Raw genomic sequence first — 23,946 nt, forward strand, 5'->3', positions numbered from 1 at the left:
TATATGTGATGATTTGACTTTTTAAATCTCAACTCATATCGTTGCCCATCTAGTTCAGGTCGCCATAGTATTACCAAAATTTGGAGAAATACACATGGGAGAGCTAATCCCAAGACAACCTCCGACCTAAGACGTTGTCCGTAATGATCTAAAAACTGCCATGGAAACGATAATAATAATATTTTCAAATCCAATATAGTAACCCCATACCGGTAATCAACACAACTATCCTCAGATTTTCAAGTTAAACTCCTTTCAAATTATTTTTGGTTAAACCTTAGGTGATATGCAACATCACATCATAGAATGAATACACGTTACTTTAAATAACCAATTACAAAAGCATGGTCTAAGCGAGTACCTTAGTAGCACGTTAGATCTACACAAGCACTTCACGAAGAGAAATCTCAACCTCTTATGAAGGAGGTCCTAAACACAAACACACATATAAAAATCTCGTATTAGTACGTGTTTACACGTTCAATCCACTTCATACCATCAAGATATTACTAAACTTCATAATTTTAAATGATTAAATCTTAATATCAATAATCTCATAAATTCTAAAAACAATAGTAACTTTACTGGCCTTTTTGGACAATTTAAAAAATTCAAACAAAAAATCCAACTTCATCACTGCGTTCGAAGGAATCAATTACATCGGGTACCAAATTTCATAATTTTTAAGGCCCATTTACAATTTTTAATTATTTTTAGCATTTAAACGACTTGTAATGCAATCGGTGAGCAAAACGACAAACAAAACGCACTCAAACCCTGAGGTTCGGGCGCGACTTCTGAGACATAAATGTCAATGTCCAGAATTTTTTAATGTTATTTATTTATTGTATTTAAATAATTAAATCTCTTTTTCATAAAACAGAATATGCACATCTACATAAACACAAAATTTCATCACCAAACTAAATCATGAAACAAAATATAAATAATCATTAAATTAGAATTATGATTTTATAAAAACCTCATCAACTACAAGTATGAACACAATGCTTCTAACAAATTAAATTTTGTAAAAGGAATATAAATTCATGAAGAACGAGTATATAAAATAGAACAAAAACATAATCCCTCCTAACAAACAAATTAAAATTTTGTTAAACGAATATGAATTCATAAAGAATTATACTCATAGAAGGTATGAACATGTTTTTCTAACAAATTAAATTTTGTCAAAGAATTATAAATCATGAAAAATAAATAAAATAATACTATGAATAAATTCTTTTTAACTAATTAAAATTTTGTAAAAGAGTTGTGAACCAAAAACTTACAATTTTAAGGATTAAAAGTTAAATTAGCACAATTGAACACTCAAAAACCAATTTAAGAATTTTCTCACTTTGTTCTTTCTTTCTCCTCTTAGGCTGAAAAAAATAAGGGGAAAATGGATGAATTTTTCTGATTTTTTGATGATATTCAAATGATCATTTGACCCTTCAAAGCCTAAGTAAATTCTCATAATTCCATACTTAATAGCCTAGCTTAAATGTTCTTGTTAAATGCCATTAACCATGTAATTAAGGAGGAGTTACATGATTCCTTCACAATCCTTTATACAACCAGCCATCTTTTTTTTTTTTTTTTTTTTTTTTTTTGAGTTAAACCTGTAGCTTATATTAGATCAAGATCAGCTAAAGCCCGAAGGCTAGACGGAAAAGATTCCATATAAATCTTCTCGTAAGCAACACCTGTGTCCCATCTAGCAATCATATGGATAACGGCATTACCACTTCTACGAACAAACTACAGGAAAACCGAGAAAACAAGCACTAAGATCATATAAGACGTTTTACATCAAGTAATTGGAGTTATGCCTCTCTTCTTCTTCCTAATTGTGTTGATGACATTCAGGGCATCTCCTTCAAGAACGACATGATCATAGCCCATTCTTTGAGCAACCTCCAAAGGAAAACACGCAGCATCCACTTCGGATTCTTCCACACCCATTTTGGATCTAATTTTTCGAACAGCAGCCACCAGTTAGTTCCCATCTTTGTGTCTTAAAGCCACGCCCAAACCTCGGTTGAAGTCCGTTCCAATATGAGCGTCAAAAGTAGCTTTGATCCACCCCTCAACAGGAGGCTGCCAACTATGGAAAGATAAAGAAGTAGGAGCAAGACATTCGACCACCCTGTGAGCATACATGTGATAATCACATTGTTTATTCTCCATGACAATCCTATTTCTCCCAAACCAACAAGCCCACAAAGAAGCACAAGTGACGGATGAAGCTTCTGGATTAGTGCTAGAGCCAAGCCATGTAAAACATTCATAGTACTAGCAGATACTAGCCACCCATAAGTGATGAACTTATTTTATTTATTTATTTAAATAATTAATTGTTCGTTTTAAACATAAGACGTAAAACTCGTTATGCAATAAACTTGTTACGCGATGAAACACGTGCACAATAAAAATATATTCAAATAATTTATTTAATATATTAATCGTCTAATTATTTATTAAATAATAAATTTTAATTTGATATTTTAACAGGGTGTTACAATTACAGTCTTTAATAGAGCCCTATTAATTGGATTTAAATGAAAAATTTCTCAATAGGTAATTAGAGGAAGAGAAGTACACGAAGCAACTGACATTTTTGAATGGTTCTCACTTTATGCTCTCAACAAATAATTGTTTAAATGAGAGCGAGCAAAAGCAAGAAAGTACCTCATATTCACTAAGAATGTCCTATTTATTTTTTTAAATACACTTATTTAATGTTTAATATTACTTATTATATATAATAAAATTTATCAAAGTAAATATTAATTTTCCTTTTATATTTGTGATATGAGTTTGATTTTCTCAACCTATATAAAAAATTAATTTCTTTATCATCTTTGTACAAACTTTCTAACCTATCACTGAATTTACAACTTTACTTTAGCTATTAATGTTTTTAACTTTTGCTATTATTTTATCATACAATAATTAAAAGCTATAAAACATTATTTAATTTTGAATAGTTTACGAATTATAACCTTAAAGTTTTGCATTTTTGCCAATCACAACCTTAATGTTTATTTTTTGTTGAATTACAGTCACCAAAGATCAAAGTTTACAGGTTCAAGCCAAAAGCACGTAATTCCGATCACTTAACTTAAAATTCCGACCACCAAAATTATTGGAATTTTGTGTTTTGGCTTGTAACTTAAAAACTTTAATATTCTGATGATCGTAATTCATAAAAAATAATAATTAAAAATGTACTTTTTAAAAGTACTAAACTTTAAAGCTGTAAATTAGTGTTTAATTTCTATAAAGAATAAACAAAAAATATAAAGGAATAAAAGGTAAATTGAAAAATTGATTGGACTAAATTGTAATCAATCATACTCACATTCAGCTCAACCACAAGTGAAGGGAATCGAATGGGAGTCATGAGAGGTGGACCCTACCAAAGGGAACAAGTGAGAATAAACATGGGTAAGGGCCAAGGGTAATTTTGGAATATGCAATCATTGTGCTTAACACATGGACCCTACCTGAGGGTATCCCAACCTAGAGTCCTAGACCTCCCAAGTGGTGACCCCTTTTCATGACTCTCATTTTCATGACTCATCACCATTTTATTATTTTTAATAAAATAAAATTCTTTTCTTTTCAAGAAACTACGTCATCTAATTATTACAATTTTAATAATTGATTATTACTAATTATTTATTTACATTAAATCATTTTGTTATATGACTTCACTCACAGTTTACCTACAAATACAAACAAAGCATCAATAAGTAAACTATGCTATTGCCCACCCAAATATAATCATACGTAACCAATGCGATATTTGCGCGGTATTGCTTCATCTTTTCCCTTAAATATGAAGTTAGAGATTTTGATCATTGCTCATGAAAAAAGCGCACTTTATATAAAATGTTCATTCTTGAAAAATATTAAATTTAATGCTAACACTAGTCACTACTCTCAAAAGTATATTTACAATACTCCCTTCTATTTAGGTTGGACAATTGTCTTATTTACAATGTCTCATTTCCTTTTATAGTCAAGTCATTTTAATTGTCCTATTTCTATTTTTATGTGGGTTTTTGACTTTTATGCCCTTAGTAACTTTATCCTATTTTCAATTATACCCTCTATTACCCATACTAATTTTCCTCCCTTACATTAAAAAACCCATAATACCACTCTCTTTTCTACCCTTAGAGTCCTACTTTTAACTCTCCTTAAAATCCGTGAAAAGTCAAATGGGTCTCCTAAGCTGAATAGGAGGGAGTATAACTATTATTTGTCGATCAATATTATTTTAGTACATTATATTCTTTAGTGAAAACATATAGTCAAATGACATCTTTTTTGATTTATTACTAGCTATTTTTTTAAGAATATTATTCTTATTGATTTTTAATAATACTATAAATATTAAAATAAAAATATTATATTATACTACGTGAAAATAAAAGTTTAATAACAAATTTAAAACAAAGAATATATTATGATTATGAAGTATTTAAAATGATTTTAAATTTTGATTTTTTAGGGTAATTTTAATTGATTTTGGGAAGAATCAAAAAGGAGGATCTCCAATTTTAGTGTCTTTTCTTGGGGGGTTTTTCATAGCCAACCTCTATTTCTCTCTCCTCTTCCTTGCCAACCAAAATTTTCAGGTTTGCAGCAACAAACCCATTTCTCCTTTTTTGCTAATAATTCATAATTTACGCATTTTAATATATGCTCATGTTTGCATCTACTATTATTATTATTATTATTTGGTTGATTTCTGCCAACTTGTTTCGCTGAGTTTGATTTATTTTCTACTGCTTTTTTTTGGTTGTTTTTTTTTTTAATTTCTGATTGAGATTTCTATTCTGGATTTTTTTAGGGTGCTGCCGGATCTTTGATAATTCTCGTATACCCAGAAACTTAAAAGAGATTCTTAGGGTTTCCATTTGATGCTTACTGTTGATTTCAGTTGATTGAGATCATTTGGTGCTATTGAATTCGTTTTGTTTTGTTTTTTCTTTGATGGGTTTTGATTTGTTTTTTGGTTTGATGATACTGCTCTATTCATCCAAGTTAAGCTGATATCAATCAAATAAAGGGTGTTAAGGATTTGCTCATTTGATTTCATATAAAGAGTTCTATTTGGATTTTCAAGTTCTGGGTTTCTATTTGATTGTAGCTTTATAATAGTGAGGTCAATACGAAGTATTGGGATTTGGGGAAACGTTATTTGGATAGTTATCTCATTGTTGAGTGTTGTGTTTCAATTTTGATATGGTGCTTCCTTTTGATTGTTTATAACTGATTAGTTGATCGGTCGTTTGCAAAGTAGAAGAGTTAAACTAATTCCAAAGAGAAGATGGAAAATGATGTAGGAAAGGAGACCTTGAGTTTGAAGGTAGAGATTAAAGACGAAAACCATGTTTCCGAAATGGAAATTGATTATAGTGGTACTGAGAGTCCTATATTTGAGATTGAGAGCAAATTCTCGGAGTTAGGCGAGGGAAGTAATGTTGTATTTACAAGAGAAGGCCCGCTCTATATTGAGGATGCGAGCATATCCAAGGTTGGTTGTTGTAATGCTAAGAAGCAGAAATCGAAAGTAGTGACAATAAGTTCTCATGTGGGGAAGAAAGGAAATGTGGGAAACGAGAAGAAGCTCAGTAGACAAGGTAGGATTGAGCTAGGAAAACATTTTCAGAGTGCTGTGAGTTCTCATGATTGGTATCTAGCAGAAAATTTGATATTGTTCGCAGATCTGGCAACTCTGAATGATTTCCTTTGCATCTCATTGGATTCTGTATGGTTCCTTGCAACACATGAGGATTTACATGGCATAACGGGACTTATAAAGAAGATAATAGCTAATGGGGCCTTTGACTTCACAAGAGCAGCTCTTCGGACTTCATTTCTAGCATCTTGTGTGTCTGCTTGTCAAAGCCGAACAATGGACCTAACTGATACGGTTACTGTCATGGCACAAAGGTATCTATACTTTATTAATATTAAATGGTTTATAGTTGTTGGAAACATATTGTGTTATTTGGTAGTAATTTAGCATTTTTTTGCTGATTCGTGGTTTTTTGAGGAAACCATCATTTTCATACTCTCATGGTCTTTTTGTGCTCCTAGATGATTTTATTCTTTTGAAAGGATAGGGATTTTGTAATTATAGTCCTTTACCATGAACTTTTTTATCAACTGAAGTACTCATATTTTTCTCTTGTTATAGGAGTAAAGTTGGTTAATGTTGGGATTAAGATTTTGACATTGTTGTGTGTTGTGTGTTGTGTGATTAGGTTACACGAGAGACTTCAGGAATGTAATGGTGATGATGTGTTGAAGGCGGAGGCTGGCGCCAAAGTCCAAAAGTTTACTGAATGGGCTTTGAAATGCATTGGTTTTCATTCTCGCTATGATGAGAACAAGGAGAAGATGCACCGCGACACCACTGCTGAGATCCAGCTTCAGTTGTCTGCCTTTAAGTCTTTTCTCGATCTTGCTGGAAGCAATCTTACTGGCAAAGATTTTACTGAGGCTTTTGATGCTGCTTGCTTCCCTCTTACTCTTTTTAGTAGTTCATTTGATCCTGGATGGTCTTGTGGAGCATCAGCTACTGCTATTCAAGGGCTCCTCAGTATGCTAGTAGAGGGTGGTGCTGATAATGTGAACCAGTGTTTTCTGGAAGCATCTCGTTTTGGCAGCACCGAGTTAGTGCGCATCTTGTTGCAGGTATTGCTTTTGCCTCTTGTTGGTTGTATATAAATCTCTTCTCTTGTTGGTTGAAGGATCCTGATTTTTCTTAGCAGATTGTCAATCAGATGATACTTTGTGGTGCGTTGTACACCAAATTGATTATAGGCACATCCTTTTTTCCATACCTAATTTCCTGCCTATGAATCTGACATCTGGAGATGCAATATCATTGCCTTAAGTTTGTTTCACATGTAGCCATTTTCTAACTTTTGGTAAAATATACCTGCCTACATTATAGTTAGTTTAGGTAAAACAAGGAGTCTTAAATAAATATCTTTTCTTGCATTCATATATTTCTAATGATTTACTGTACATAGAAATTGCTTTAAATTATTTTGGAAGGAATTGATAAAGTTCATATCAATTTTGCACTTGTAAGCAAACTACTTGACTAAATGCAAACAATGAAATTTGGAGTATCATGGAGAAAAGATTTACGTTTTCTACACACCAGGAGTGGGCACACTATTCTATTTTTCAAAAGAAATTTTGGTCTCTTTTCCCTCTGTTATTGATTATTGATGGATTACAGATATGGGTGCCTCAAATATATGTTCAGCAATGCAAAATTTGTTCCGAAAAAAGCATTCCCCTGAACGTCCGCTTTCTGATTTTCCCCTTGAACAGAATTAGCTGGTTCACGTTCATACTAGACCTTGGGAGTGATGAAACCATAAGAGAAAAACTCCAGCTTAGTTACAACTATAAGTGAGTGTTGCTTTGGATTTTATGTCTCACCAGTCAGTAAGCATATTTCTTGTTGCTAATGGAAGATGTGCTTTATCATTGCCATCTCTTCTGTAAACAAAAAATAAAAAATTAAATCAAGTACTTTTAATTGCTTGATCTATTGTTTGACAATTGGATCACTAGAATCGGAAGGAATCAATAACCAAATGCGTCATAATCTCAGCTATACATTTTCTCGCTCTAGGAACCTACCTAAAATGAGTTCTTTTTGTCTTCTGCTCCTACCTGTAGCTTCCCTGTGCAATCCTACTTCCTAGTGCCTTAATGAACCTTAGGGTAATGGTTACGCCGTTATTTGATTTTTTCGTTTACAGTTATTCTATGCCCACCTTTTCCTTTTCCCTTCTGAGTTAATTTTTACAACTTTCATCTTGCTTCTGGATCAATGTGATGATGATGATTTATGGTGGTACCATTACACCTTCATTGGCTTCTTGCTCTCGTTGCTTCCTTTTTAGTTTGACAAACCTTAACTTTAACAACCATTTAAGACTGAATGTCAGTATGTGATCTGCTTTATGTTCGAAGCTTTTTCCTTGCCAGGTTTGAGTCATGCCTTGATGCCTTTTTATTTGAATGAAAACTTGGACTTTCTAGTCTTTTTGTATGACCATAAATATCCTGATATCCTGGCATATGATCTTCAATACTGCAATGATTTTCCATCATGTATTTCACATTTTCCCTCTTTTGGGGTTGCTCACAAGTTTAGCCTTTGGGATGTGCTTGTTGGTTGAGGACCTAGGCTTGAGTAAGTAGACATGTTACAAAAAGATTAGAGTTGAGAGAAAGAAGTTTGGGTGAGGGGGTGGAATGTTAGTTGCTAACTTGCTATTGGCATTCGGCTGATCCGTAAGAAATGTTGATCAATGAGAAGCTAAGTGAGAATAGTTGGATATTTTATGCAAGGGATTGGAGGAGAGATTGAGGAGGCCAGTCTTGCTGGTGTTAGGTTATCTAGGCGAGACATCAGAATGATGGGGAGGAGAAACAAGGATTACAGAATACTATTTTCAATAGATACAGGATATTCAGTTGAAATATACTCTAGTTCCCTATTTACTTAAGAGCATTCTCTTCTTGTCTCTGGCTTGAACTGGAAGTGTCATAACCTTGGGCCCTTGGCTTTATTTCTGGTATGTAGTATGACTAGTTTTGCAAAAGTATTAAATGGAAGTCTTGCATTTGATTCTTATTTTTAAGTTTAGCTTTCAGAAAGTACTTAATTTTGATTTAGATAGTTTTCTGAGAACATTGATTGGATTTGAAGTGAATGAATCTAGTGTCCACTAGTAAATCAAATGCATAGAAAATGTGCCCTGTTTATAGGTTGACTTGCTGAACATCTTTTAGAGATATGATACTGTTGTATTGCTACTATCTGTTGAGTAAACAAAACCTGTACAGGCAGAGTTGCAGAGAATTGTTCTTGAATATTTTTGGCTCCCAATCCCATTATCTAATTTATGCATGATCTGTTTGCTGCTGAATGGAAGTACGTTGAGTCAAGGGTTGTAATTGTTAATTTTATCTGATTAGCATTCTCCTGAGATCTGCTAATTACTGTGAAATCTGCATACCATATGGAATAAAATTTGATAATTTATGCCTGCATGGAATTATTCAAGCTAGATTTATCTTACCCACAATTTCAATAGTTTTTTTTATAAGGATTTCATCAGGGATTTTGATTCATCCGATTACAGTTGGATAGGAAGTATCAAAACCTGTTACGTGTGGTTGGTGAGTGTGAGCGGAGAAGGAAACAATTTTGTTAAGGAAATCATTCATCTTACTCATTCATATTTTGCATTCCCGAAAGAAAAAACCATTTTGTTAAAAAAACAATCCGTTATGAGCCAACACTTGATATTAAGCACATAAGGTATTTGTTTCCTTGATAAGCTGGTGTCTTCTTTCTGGAACGCCTGTTGAAATCTACTTGTGGTTTGCTTTGCAAATTTATTGGAATGAATATTCTAATTATGGGGTAGACAGATAGATATTCATATAAGTTGATTGACATTCACTTAAACTCTGTTGACTGTTCTGGAATTTAGGATTATCTTCTTCTGGGCTCCCTTGTTCATCTGGTACAATCTTTGGAAGATATTGAAATTAATGGGTTGCTACTTGCTAGAAGGGAGTTTTTTTCCGTTTGAAGAGACAAAGATGCGTTTGTTTTGGTCTATTCTGTGTATGTTTATAAAGTTTATCCAGAAAGAACCCCTCTATTTCAGTCACGTTACTCAAATAGGGATACCTTTTAGATGAAAATTGGGTTAATCTTCTCGATTATGATTATTCTTTTTTTGACCCTCAAGGGCTAATCAAGTTGGGCTGTTTTGAATATGCGAGAGCTTTCATCTTCTCCATTTCTATTCCATTTTCTTTAGACTCCTTAGATCTTGTGAAGTTGCATCTCTTCCCTTCTTTAACTTTTGAGGAAACTGAATAGACGTATTCCTATGATTATGTTTCTGTAGTTCTGTTAGAAATACAAACTGTTTAAGAGCCTATATGTTAGTACTTGTTAAATAAATGAATATTCATAATATTTATTCCAATTTTATAAATCACATTTTTGTTCCTTCGTAAAATATATTCTAATATTTGGGTTTTGTCCTTTCAGATTGCACATCATAACAGCTTAGATGTGGATGTTGATCTGGCCCTGGGTTTTGCCTCACACTACGGGAAGATCAACACAATGGAATGTTTAGTAGAAGAAGGTAACGCCATGGCTTTTTTAGGACCTCTAATGAGAGCAGCCGAGAGAGGGTGCTTGCCAGTTGTCCAGTGGTTTGTAGGAAGAGGCTGCCAAGACATGGAACTTTGTCTAGCACTCACTGCTGCCACCTCAAGCAGCCAAGTTGAGGTTGCCTCGTACCTTCTTCCTCAAGTGCCGCAGCACGTCCTTACTGCCCTTAGCATCGAAATTCTAAAGGCGGCTGGAGAAAGAAGTGGTGGGTCCCTTGAGGGAGTTGCTTTTCTTCTACGGTCAGACTTCTTAGGAGATCCAGCTGGCACGTATGCTGTCGCTAATAGCATTGCTCGGTCAGAGGACGATTCAGTTGCCCCTGAGCTTCGTACATTCCTCCAGAAGAATTGGTCGGAAGATGCATTCACCGAAGGCCTGATACAAGGCCAAGAACATTTTGTGAACATGATAAGGATTTTGAAACGCGGAGAATCTCCTCTTTGCCTCGAGGATCTTCCATCGCCATTGAGAGTGGCGATTGCATACTTGCCGTTGTATAGAGAATGTGTTAAGGCAGGTGGGTGTTTGTTGTCTCAGAAACTGAGAGGTCAACTGGTAGAAGCCGTGAGGAGGCTTGGGGGCGGGTTTATGGGAGATGCAAGCCAATGTGAAGAGCTTTTGGCCGTTTTAGAGCACCAACTTCGACCATTTTTGCCGATCATGTATTCAACAACATGAAAATGAAAATGCAGCCGGAAACAGAAGTTAAGCGGTTGGCGATTTTAATTTGGTTATTTTGTTAACATCTCGATAGCATAGGAGAATAATGAGAAGTTAGCGAAGCCATTGAGGGTGGTGGTGAGAGATGAGTATAGTCGTATAGACCCATCATTCCCTCCCCGATTTGGTCATGTTTGGTAGATGTATGAGCTGATAATGCAAGCCTTATAAGTTGTAATATGTTGGTTCATTCATGTATAATACAAGAAAAATGGCATGCTACTTACATGATGTATTACTACTAGTCTTAGCATGGCCATGAAGCATCAATCCTGATTTGAATCATGTATATTTGGATTTTGGAGTAGCTTTTATATTCATAAAAACAAAAGAGAGTCCTGTGCCTGTGCCTGCGCCTGCGCATCCCAATAGTGTTCTCACCTGCATCCGTCTGCCCGTCTTCAACTTGCTTGTAACTTGCTCTCTGTCCCATAAAAATTGTTAAGTTTAATCGTTGTAAAAAATATTACGATAAATGGTAATTTTTTGAATTCACAAGTAGCTTTCTTAATGAGCTTTTAATGCATTTACCCCTCTTTAGACTTAGTTGTTCCTTCTTTATATAAATCAAATAAGTGAGTTTAGATTGAGGTTTTTGATCCACTTAAATAATTGAGTAGATTCAACTTGATTTGTTTATTAAATAGGTTTAGTTAATGTCATGATTTAAGTTGGAAGGAAAATTAACATTCAATTAAACGAGTTGATTTTAGGCCGAATTAGCCTGTATAATCTAAACTAAATCTATCTAAAATTTTTCTTTTTTTTTTCAGTAAATACAATATTCACAACCATATAGTGAAAGTCTTAAATTGAGACTAAAAAAATAAGATTTAAAAATCCTAGGATGAATAGCTGAAAACTTTAAAAGTCTAGAATATTTGAGTTTCTATTGACTTACTATTTTCATTTTAGGCTTTTCTCTCATTCTATCATCAACCTGTAACATTTAAATGTTCAATCTGATGTCTATTAGAAGTACAAATTTAAGTTTCAAATACTAATTTGTTAGTTCAAACTTAATTAGACCATAACAATTTGGACGCTTTAATCTATTTATAAAAATTATTAATGAAGAAACATAACTGACACGTGTCAGATTCTCAAGCGAAAAATTTTCCGCTCATTTTTATATTGACGTGGCATGTGAATTTACAGTGAAAATCATTTTCTAATATAGTACAATTTAATTTGCACAAGAAGATTTGATAAGCAGTATTATTTTCGAAGTATATACCTTGGTATAAGAGATAACTTCTTGATATAGCAAAATAATGAAACATGAAGTTGTGAACCAGTATTATTTTCCAATACTATTTTCAATATTATTTCCAAAATAAAAGAGAATAATATCTTAATATAGTAAAATTATTTTTTAAGATTATTTACCAGCTGTAAAATAATTATATCTTCACAATTATACTGTCATGCAAATTCATGTCATTTTCCTTTAGGATCATTGTTACTTATCTTCTTCATAATCATATTTGCTTACAAAATTAATTTTATTTAATAATGAGTAATTTAACCTATAAATAAATTTTAAAAAAATAATTATACGAACAGTAATATTTTTTCAAGATCTTTAAAATGAGATCAAATTTGTAATATTTTTGACTCTTTTGATAAAATTCAAAAAATCATTTAACTATTCAAAAAAATAAGCTTTATTATAAAAAATAAATTTATATTAATTTATTAAAAAACTTTAAAGTAAATTTATTCATAAAAATATAGTTATGAAGCAAAAATAAGTATAAGATCTCATTTGACTATGTTTTAGCTAAAAGAGGTTGAAGAGTGAGCTGTTGTTCGTTAAACAACTAATCGACAAGGATAAAGTGACATTAGTCTGAGAATTGAGATAAAGTAACATGAATTTGCATCTTACTTCATAATTTGACTGACATGCAATTGCAAATCACTTGTCTACTTTCTATATGCTTAAAAAATGTAATTCTATTTACTAAATAGATAATTTCACCAAAAAAATATTTATATTAAATAAAAATTATACAAACGGTCTTTTTTTTCTAGATCTTTAAAATGAGACCAGCTTTTTAATTTTTTTGACTCTTTTAAAAAAATTAAAAAAGATCTTTCATTTATTCAAATAAATAAATAATTAACCTTTATTAAGATACATCATTTCTTAAAATTGTGAATTAATTGTTATCATTAAATTTTTTGTAACAAACTTAAGTTATTCATAATACATTTTGTTTCGGTAATGAAACGAGGAAGTGCGAAAGACACTCAAAATACCTGGAGATTAGTGGAAGTGTGATCAAGAGAAGTAATTTGTGGGAGGAAGTGGCTTGAATTCCTGCAAAACAACTTGTTAGCCTTGTCCGGGGGGTGATCTCCCGGAAAACCCCTCCGACGCTCAAGTTAGAACGTGGATATCGGAAATAAATGAATGAACGATTATAGAATGAATACAAGAAGAGATGTTGGGATTAAGATTGCTAGTGCTTGGGTCGGTTAATGAAGCAGGGTGAGAGCAATGATATTGCAAAGGCTATGTTTCAGATGATCCTTTCTTCTTGGTGGCTGCCCCTATTTATAATGATGGAAAGGAAGTTGCAGGAGAAGTGAACTATCATGGGGGTAGTGGGAGTAATGGGAAGAGTGGGCAGTTACTCATCTTGAAACAAGGAGAGCCATGCATTATGGGAGAGTAGGGAGTTATGGTTTTTCTGAGGTAACCGGCCCATGGGCCATTCAAGGAAGATGGAACTTCCAGAAAAAGCCCATTGACCGAAAGTCAAGGTCAACGGAAAAGGTCAAAGGGTATTTCGGTAATATGACGCTATTTATTAAATAAATTAATTAATTGAGTAAGCAATACCATGACAGTTAGCCCCACGCATGAAGGATGATGTGAAGAGATAGCCCCAACGAAAGAAAACATCTTCCTGTATGCGGAAAATCACGTGCCCGTCGTAGTTGATTTGGTGAAGGGATATGATCATAATGAACATTCAATAGCCCCACAAGGATGAACACATACCCAATTAGGTGAATCTTCTAAGGGATCATGAAAATTGAGCTCGTAAGCTTCGAGTCGACTGTTCACATGTCGAAATCCTAGTTGTGCTGAGAAAGATATGACTTTTCAAAGTGGCCATACAGAAGCATATTGAATCCGAATTAAGCAAACAAACAAAGCCACGGCTTGTAGCATGCCGCGGAATAGCCTCAGGCGTATTTATAAGGCAGCATCACAATCGTAGAGGAAAGGATGCGGATCTGCGACATTCCATACAACTTATTCCGCGACATCGCATATAACCTGTTCCATACTTGGAATATTTTTCTCAAATCTAGGCCCCCTGGGGGGTCCGACTTATCAACCTGACGGATGAGCTGCACACGTAAAGGACTCTTGTTCCCAGTAGACAGTTTATAGAGCCGTGACATATACCATGTCGTGAGATAATTAAAGTCTGGATCCTGGCTTCACTCCATTGATGCCACGGAAACACCCAATACTTTGATTATTTTTTAGCAAGCTAGCACCCAAGGGGGGTCCGACTTATCCACCACACGGTCAAATCAAACAATTTTATTGGTAAACTGAAGTTAAGAGAAACCAACAAAGGCGTGACTATTTCTTGAAGAACTTCAGAGTCCGCGTCTTCTACCACACGTTCCTTATGAAAATTTCTTGCACCTGGGATATTTCGAAAGTGATAAGGACCACCTGAGGGTCCGACTTATGGACCATACGGACACTCTTGATGTCGTCAAAGCAAGTCCCTTGCCCTTCCATGATCCGGAATGAGTACCGTATTCCGTGCCCTCGATCATACGGACATACATGATATCTCCCATACTTAGAATTTTATCACCCTTGGAGTATAATTCTGGGTCCGACTCATCGACCTCTCGGAATAACATTAATATTAACCACAAAACATATCCCTAGCTTTCCTATGACGCGGAAGGGGCATTCAGGTCCGTGTCTTCGATCATACTGATATATGCAGATTATACCATACTTAGAATTTTTACACCATGACTGAGTGTTCCAAGGAGTCCGACTTATCAATCATACGGACTCTGAAATATTTCACCTCATATATACGACGGTTTAGAGCAAAAGTAGTGCGACGTGGCGTTCGCTGTATCCATAAGTCGGGCAGCTGAATGCGTAACTTTTCATACTTGAAACATTTTTCGTTCTGGGAGGTGCAGTTTAAGGTCCGACTTGTCGACTTCCCGGACGTACTCAAATGTTGGAAGACTTGGAACAAATTTCCACACTCTCCCTCTCCTTGGGGGTCCGACTTATCGACTCGACGGTTGCCCGAAAGTTGGTTAACTGGATACTTGGAGAAATTTGATGTTCCCCCCACATTGGGGATCCGACTTATCAATCTCCCGGCTATAGTTAAGAACTGACACTTCAAAGATTTTTCAATATTTCCTTTCTATTGAGGGTCCGACTTGTAGATCTTACGGAACGTGTAGGACACTTAGAAAAATTCCCAACGATTCCCCTCATGGGGAGTCCGACTTATCTTTTCTCCGGCTCTCGTTTGGGATTCTTCTTTCCATTTATTGTACTCAAGTCCCAAAGGCATTTATTGCTGTTATAAATAGGGTGGTTGGAACAGTTCCCTCTCACTTAATTCTCATTACTTCCTTCAAATTTTACATCGCTGGAAAAAGAGTAGAGTGACGCTCTGACAATCTTCATCCTCCCTTCAAACTTCTGACAAATTTTTGAAGATCTTCAAGACATCTGACAGATCTTCATCAAGTTTCTGACAAATCTCCAACTTTTCTTCAAAGGTATTCAAACTTTTTCCCAGATCTTCGAATTTCTTCAAGTTAATCTTCAAACTGTTCTTAAATTTCTTCGATTTGTTCTTGAATTTCTTTAAATTATTCTTGAATTTCTTCAAATTATTCTTGAATGTTAGCCTAGGACATTGAATTCGTTTTATGAATTTAGTCTCTATTCTTCACAAGTTTCGCCTACTACTTTATGATTCTTGTTAACATGGATGTCGCGGCTACTCAAGAGACCATAGCTAACTCAGACATTAACTCTACTAACTTGCCGGAAACTCCTTTGATAGTACGTAGGCGTCTTAATAAAAAGGGGTTGTTAATGAATGATTCGGACGAAAGTAGTTTGGTGAGAATTACCCCCCATTATGAACCAATAAAAGCCGGGGATGAGTCGTCTGTATCCCCTATATACCCTCCGGAGATTATGAAAACTGCTCCTTGGGAAGTGAGCATTGCTTTCTTCCCCAATTACTTGCCGCGAATAAATCCTGACCTGGAAGGGTTATTGTATGTAGATATGGAAAACCTTGAAGGATCAGCCGAATCTTCTGGAAGGGAGAGCGCAGCGCCAGTTCCTCCTCCATTCTACATTCCAGACGGCGGGCCCCTAAACTACTTCGTTGATTTACAGACCAAGAGAGATTTGGATAGTCAACGGGAAGCCATCTCCCGGAAATGGGGTTTGCCGGAGAACAATAATATTATTACACCAGGGAATTACGACACCGTTAGGTTTCCCCCCCCCCCCCCCTCATTGTATAGCTGCTTACTTTCCTTCTTTCCAACTAGGACTTAGATTCCCTCTTCACCCATTTTTTAGGGAGGTGTTAGAGCTTTTAAACGTTTCGGTGCCCGAGCTATATCCTAACGCTTGGGGGTGTATGGTGGCCTTTTTGATTTTATGCAAAGTTTTGGCCGTGCCACCAACACTGACCGCCTTTAGATATATTTTTAGAGCCCGCCTATGTAATTCTCAATCATACGGCTGCGGCTGGATTACTTTCACGCATCGTCGCGGGCTGAAGATAGTCCAAGACCTCCCTGATAACCAAAAGGGGTATAGGACGAAATTTGCGTATTTGTATAATTCGGGAGGATGGAATATTAAGACCTCCTTCGACATCAAACCCAACCTTTTAGGTTTTAATAACGGAATCCCGTAGTGTTCTCTTAGTGACGCGGTGATCATTGAATATGCGAAGATGGACGTTCAATTGGGAAGGAAACCCATGAACGTCCAACTTAATTGGATACCCGGTCGTCCTGAGTTGGAGAATGAGAACGTCCTCTCAGCATTCGGCATCAGCTTGGCTATCGATCGGAGTAAGAGTTGTCGGATTTCTTCCATCTCTTTTCTATGGCATGTTTAGCTGTTTCTAACTCATGGTTGTACAGGGATAGCCAAGGAAAATCTTCGAGCAAAGAGTCCAGATCTAATGAAGAAATTCAGTGTTTTGAGACTTGCTCAAGGGGCCATCCAACGGCCCGAGGATAAGCCTTTACCTCTTCCTCCGAAGGTTTATCTTTTTTTGTTCTAAAAGATTTCTGTTGATTTCTGTTGATTCCTCCTAACCTTTTCTTTTGTAGGACTCGATGACCGTAGAGAAGGGTCTTGACGAGGTGCCCGGCGAGGAAGAGGCTCTCCGTCTCCTCGAGGAGAGGAGAAAAGTACATGTGCCCGATGACTCCCAAAGGGTAATCCCCTCTAAGAAGAGGGAATCAAAGAAAAAGAAAAGTGGGAAGGGGAGGAAAAGAAAAAGAGACTCTCCTTCCCACGGGGAGAGCGCGGCAAAGAAGGTCTCCCTCGAGACCATACATACCGCCGTACCTCTACAGGCGAGGTCGGCGGGAGGGGAGACGTCGACTCCCCCAGCCGAAGCCCCCATCTCCCCGAACGACAAAGAGACGGTCGGGGAGTCGTCTGCGGCCCCAGAGCCGCGGATAGAGGAGGTGTATCGTCGTAGGGAGGTCACACCTTTTCAACCCGATACCCTCTTCAGTGAATTGGGGCACAAGGGTATGATTACCCGTTTCAACCGAGCGACGTCCCATCTGATCAGCCGGAAGGACGTCGATCATCTGGACTCCCTGCCTCCTGTCGACAGGGTTCGTCAACTCCAGGCCTCGGCGGCTGAGGTACAATGTCAGTTTTTCAGTCTGTTTGAATTAGATTGCCGGATGATCTATTTGACCTTGTTCTCCCTTGCAGACGTACTTAAGGCTATCGTTTGAATTGAACCTTAGCCGTCAGAGTGCCGCGGACAGAGAAACCCTGGCGGCCCTCACTTCTCACTGCCAAGAACAAGAGGAAGAGCTGAAGAGGCTGAGGGCGGATCTTAAGGAGCTGCCTTCCTTAAAGGAGAAGCTGGCTAAGTGCGTTGAATTAAAAGAGCGCTTAGTCAGCACAGAAGAATGGCGAGAAAGGGCCAGGAAGCAGCTTGAGGGGACCGTGGCTAACTTGGACACGGCGTCAAATATGTCGGCCACCCTTGGCCATGAGATCGGGCACCTAACGGACGTTCATGCTAAGCTGGTGCGACAAAACCAGTTACTTCTGCGTCAGGTGTCCGATGATTCGGATAAGTTCCAAACCTTGCTGTCCGCGGCAAGAATATACAAGCTTTGCTTGGCTAGGAAGTCGCGGATGGTAAGGGATTGGTTGTCCTCGGATGAGCCGGAGGCATCAAGTTTCTTGGGGGCGCTAACCACGGAAATGGTGGGAGCCGGTACCATGATAAGCGGTGAAAGATTCCGCCTGGCTGCCGCGGAGCTAGGCGTCGACTTTGATTCCCTTCTTGAGAAGGCCAATGAGAAGGGGAACGAAGCTTTGGCTAACCTAGCTCCGATTTTGGATCGGGAGTCAGCGGTGCTGGTGGACCCCCATTGGGACGCGGAAGAGGCTAGGGAGTGGTCGGAGAGAGTGGACCCTGCTGCTGAAAAGGAGGCCTTATGTCTTGATTTGGATAATCTCTCTCTCTCTCCTCCCTCTGCCTCGGACGTCTCCGAGAACTTGGCGCTTTCTAAGCTGGAGAGTTTGTGCTTAGACTTATCCAATTTGCTGATCAACGAGGGCAAAAACCTCCAGGGCTTATCTAGGGACTTATCCGAGATCGGAGTGGAGCCGTTCGATGTTGAAGAATTCATAAGCTTCACTCCGAGCCTTGGCGAGGGAGTTGCCGGGTCCCCCCCTCAAGATCCGGAGGGAGATGTAGACGCCTTCTTGGATGATCTCTGATCTTTGTAATATAAATTTTGTAATATTAACTTTTGTAACCTTAAAATATAATCAATTTGTATGTTGATCTCGATGCCGTATTTGTTTAATTATTTCAAACTTTCTTTCATTGGCCGCGGCTTCTCTCCCTCATTAGGCGGGAAACAGCCTTTAATTGATGTCACGGCTTGAACTTGTAGGTTTGACAATTTCGACCTTGGAACCAATTTAAGGGTCCGACTCATCAATGTCGCGACAGGTTGAACTTAAGGACCCTTATCAGAGGGTCCGACTTGTCGACGTTGCGTACAAGGAACATTTAGCTAGATATTTGGAATGATTTTTAACTCGGGACCCTAATCTAAGGGTCCGACTTGTCGATGTCCCTGTTGGGAAAAATTTTGGCGAAAATCTTTGAATGTTTGTAGTTTGGGACCCCAATCTGGGGGTCCGACTTGTCGATGTCCCGGTCGGGAAACATCTTTGTGAAAAACTTGGAATATTTTTGAACTTAGGGACCCCAATCTGGGGGTCCGACTTATCGATGTCCCGGTTGGACAACATCTTTGTGAAAAACTTAGAATGTTTTTGAATTCAGGGACCCCAAACTGGGGGTCCGACTTATCGATGTCCCGGTTGGAAAACATCTTTGTGAAAAACTTAGAATGTTTTTGAATTCAGGGACCCCAAACTGGGGGTCCGACTTATCGATGTCCCGGTTGGAAAACATCTTTGTGAAAAACTTAGAATGTTTTTGAATTCAGGGACCCCAAACTGGGGGTCCGACTTATCGATGCTACGAACAGATGGTGAATGCTTGAATTGATTTTTGGTCTTGGAACCCTATTCTAAGGGTCCGACTTATAGGTATCACAAGTTCGTTAGTGACTTAGAATAATTTGATAATGGGACCCCTCTCAAGGGGTCCGACTTATGGATATCACTGATTTAATAAGATTTGCAATAGATTTTTACCAAATAATTGCGAACATAGGAGCCGGATAATCTGAAAATGAAACTTCTGTTATAAAGGATTGATAAGAATACAAATGACGATGACAAAAGTGATTTCAAATGACAACGCAACTATGTTGCGGAATGAAGGTATTTTCTGTTGAAGCTGCTTATACTAATACTAGCAACTGATTCCCCCTTGCAAATTTTATTTAAATGAAGAATTTCTTTAAGTGGTCTCCATTCCATGGACGGGGTAGTTTTCTCCCTTTCATGTCTTCTAGTTCGAACGTTCCTGGTTTGATGATGTGGGTGACTTTGAAAGGTCCGTCCCAGTTGGTCCCTAACTTTCCTTTTTCAACAATCTTCCCAGTAGCTTCGACTTTTCGGAGGACGAGATCATTGACTTGGATACGTCTTGTTTTCACATGGCGGTTGAAGCTACGAATCATTTTCTGCTTTTGGGCCACCGATCTCAGTAGTGCATTTCCTCTGGTCTCTGGAAGTAGGTCTAAGTTTGCTCTTTTTCCTTCTTCGTTCTCGTCGTATGAGTAGTAGGTGACCCTTGTAGAGGGTACTCCTATTTCCACTGTAAGTACGGCTTCGGACCCGTACACTAAAGAGAACGGTGTGTGCCCCGTGGCCTCTTTTATGGTGGTTCGACTGGCCCATAAGATTCCGGGTAGTTCTTCATCCCAATTACCCTTGACCCCTTCTATCTTCTTTTTGATACCATTTAGTATCTCCTTGTTGGCGGACTCGACTTGACCGTTAGTTTGCGGCCTGGACACAGAACTAAATCTGATTTGGATGTGGAATTTGTCGCAATACTCAATGGTGTTCTTGCTGACAAATTGCCTTCCATTATCCGTAATGATCACCCTCGGTATGCCGTATCTTGTGATGATGTTCCGCCATAAAAACTGGCAGACTTGCCTGTCTGTGATCGAACTAAGAGCCTCTGCTTCTACGTACTTAGTGAAGTAATCAATAGCCACAATGATGAACTTGCGTTGCCCCTTTGCTGGTGGAAAAGGGCCAAGGAGATCCATACCCCATTTGTCGAATGGCAGGACGGCTTGCAAGACGGTCAAGTAATTGGAGGGTTTTCTCCCTATCTTTGAGTGATACTGACATTCAGGACACCGTAGGATCAACTCTTCCGCGTCTTTCCGGAGTGAAGGCCAATAATAACCACTTCTAAGGACTTTGTTAATGACCGTTCGCACTCCCTGGTGTATTCCGCATCCGCCTTCGTGTATTTCTCGTAGGATATAGTTTCCTTCTTCAGGAGCAACACATTTCAGGAGGGGATGTGTGTATGATTTTTTATAAAGCGTTCCTTCATGAAGTTCGAACCATTTGGCCTTCTTCTGGAGCATTTTGGCCTGATTCTCGTCCTGGGGGAGCGTTTGATCTTGCAAGTACTTAACGTATGGCCCCATCCATGTTTCAGATCTGTCGATGATGTTGATCATGAGGTTGATGCTGGGGTTGGGGAGCACTTCCCAAATTATATCACGAGCCGCGGAAGTATCTGCGGAGCTGGCAAGTTTTGCTAGGGAATCGGCCTGGGCATTTTGGGATCGTGGAATGTGCTCCAACGTGAAGTTGTCAAACTTTGGAATAAAGTCCTTCACTTGCTGCAGATACATTTTCATGCTATCATCTTTAGCCTCGAATTCCCCGTTTACTTGCCCCACTATCAATTGGGAATCCGAGAATACGGCCAATTCTTTAGCCCCTGCCTCGTAGCAGATTTTCAGCCCCATCAGTAATGCTTCATACTCGGCCTCATTGTTGGATGCCGCGAACTCAAATCTGACCGCCCTTTCCATGCGGACCCCGGCGGAAGACACAATGAGGAGCCCGGCCCCACTCGCCGATTGTGTTGAAGACCCGTCTACATACAATTTCCATTCTCGATTAAGTTCAGCAAGAGGGGGGGAAGTGCTTTCAGCAATAAAGTCAGCCAAGGCTTGTGCTTTAATTGCCGTTCGAGGCTCGTACTCGATGCCGAAATCTGCTAGCTGGTTTGCCCAATCTGTGACACGGCTCGACTTGTTTTTCCCCTCAAGGATCTTTTTTAAAGGTTGATCAGTCCGGACAATGATCGGGTTGGACTAAAAGTATGGCTTCAATTTCCTGCTTGCCATCACTATCGCAAATATGACCTTTTCCACTTCGCAATAGTTCCCTTCTGAGCCGCGGAATGCATGACTCACATAGTATATTGGGAGCTGCTTCTTTTCCCTTTCCGCCACAAGCACTCCGGATAACGAGTATTCAGAGACAGAGACATATAAGACTAGCTTTTCCCCGTTGATGGGCGAAACTAGTTTTGGCAAGGCCGATAAGTGCTCCTTAAGCTGACGGAAAGACTCTTCTGCTTCCGCGGTCCATTCGAATTTCTGTTGCTTTATCGTTTTGAGAAAAGACAAGCATTTGTCTGCTGACTTTGAAAGGAATCTTCCTAGTGCGGCTATACACCCCGTAAGCTTTTGCACTTCTTTTACGGAGGTGGGGGATCTCATGTTTTGAATGGCCTGAATCTTATCTGGATTTGCCTCGATGCCCCGTTCGTCTACCAAGAAGTCGAGACATTTTCCTCCGGTGACCCCGAACAAGCACTTGTCCGGATTGAGCTTCATCTGGTGTTTACGGAGGGTATTGAACGTTTCACGCAAGTCCGCAGCGTGCTGAGTTGCGTGCTTGCTTTTTATTATCATGTCATCCACGTATACCTCAAGATTCCGTCCAATCTGAGATTGGAAAACCTTGTTTACCATCCTTTGATAGGTGGCTCCAGCATTTTTTAACCCGAAGGGCATGACTTTGTAGCAATAGACACCCATGCTAGTAATGACGGCCGTGTGTGTTTGGTCCTCCGGCGCCAATTGAATCTGGTGATATCCGGCATTGGCATCCATGAAACTTAGTAGCGCATGGCCTGCTGTGGAGTCCACCAGGCGATCTATTTTGGGAAGTGGATAGTCGTCCTTGGGGCAGGCTCTATTCAAATCCGTGAAATCGACACACGTCCTCCATTTGCCATTTGGTTTGTTCACGAGGACGACATTGGATAGCCAATCGGAGTATTTGCATTCTCTAATGAATCCGGCTCTCAATAATTTTCCAACTTCCTCTTTGGCGGCCTCGGTCCGCTCTTTTCCTTGATGCCGCAGCTTCTGCTTTACTGGTTTGTGGCCTGGTCTTATGTCGAGTTTATGACACATGACGCTAGTAGGAATGCCAGGCATTTCTTCCGTGCTGAAGGCGAAGACGTCACGGAACTCAGCAATGGTGGCCACGATTTCTTTTTTAATCGTACCAGGAAGATCTTTCCCTATCTTTAGTTGCTTTCCCTCGAACATGTCTACTGCCTCGTATCTTTCTATGGGGCGAGGCCTTTCGTGTGTGCTAGGGTTTTCCATATATACGCTCATGACAGCGGGAGCGTCTTGATCTTCCCTTTCCCTTTTGGCGGGTGTCGCGGAGTGTCCGCGCTTCAGAGTGTTTATAAGGCATTGGCGTGCCGTTATCTGATCTCCCTTGAGGATGCCAACTTTCCCATCGTCCCGTTCGAATTGCAACAAGAGTTGATGAGGGAAGATTGCAACTTTGATCTTGTTAATGAGGGGAAGTCCCATGATGGCGTTGTAAGGGAAAGTGAGATCCACTACCGTGAAACGTATGGGCAGGGTCCTGCTTTCACTTCTTTCTCCCACGCGCACGGGGAGAATGATCGTTCCTAGCGGGATGACCTGACTTCCCCCAAACCCGATCAGCGGCTTATCGAGGGGCTGCAAGTGCTTTTCCTCGAACTTCATTTTTCTCAAGCACTCCATTGTAATGAGATCAGCCGTGCTTCCGGTATCCACGAGTACCCTTTTAACTTTCATCTGTCCGATTTTGAGGGTGACCACCAGAGGGTCAGTATGGGGCTGTTGCAGCGTTTGAGAGGTCGTGGCATCAAACTTCATGACCGGCCCGCTGGTTA

The 23,946-nt window shown here is 38.7% G+C and overlaps 1 protein-coding gene across 1 annotated transcript; it reads left to right on the forward strand.

Moving 5' to 3' along the window:
• The first annotated feature begins 4,525 nt into the window (after positions 1 to 4,525).
• On the forward strand, positions 4,526 to 11,470 carry LOC130806285 (ankyrin repeat protein SKIP35-like). Its single transcript, XM_057671300.1, has 4 exons — positions 4,526 to 4,652; positions 4,868 to 5,973; positions 6,288 to 6,720; positions 10,127 to 11,470. The coding sequence occupies exons 2-4, from the start codon at positions 5,348 to 5,350 to the stop codon at positions 10,931 to 10,933; spliced, it is 1,866 nt and encodes a 621-aa protein (XP_057527283.1). The 5' UTR covers positions 4,526 to 4,652; positions 4,868 to 5,347; the 3' UTR covers positions 10,934 to 11,470.
• The last annotated feature ends 12,476 nt before the right edge of the window (positions 11,471 to 23,946 follow it).

The sequence above is a fragment of the Amaranthus tricolor genome, chromosome 1 (genome assembly GCF_026212465.1).
Source record: "Amaranthus tricolor cultivar Red isolate AtriRed21 chromosome 1, ASM2621246v1, whole genome shotgun sequence".
In the NCBI taxonomy this organism is placed as follows: Eukaryota; Viridiplantae; Streptophyta; class Magnoliopsida; order Caryophyllales; family Amaranthaceae; genus Amaranthus; species Amaranthus tricolor.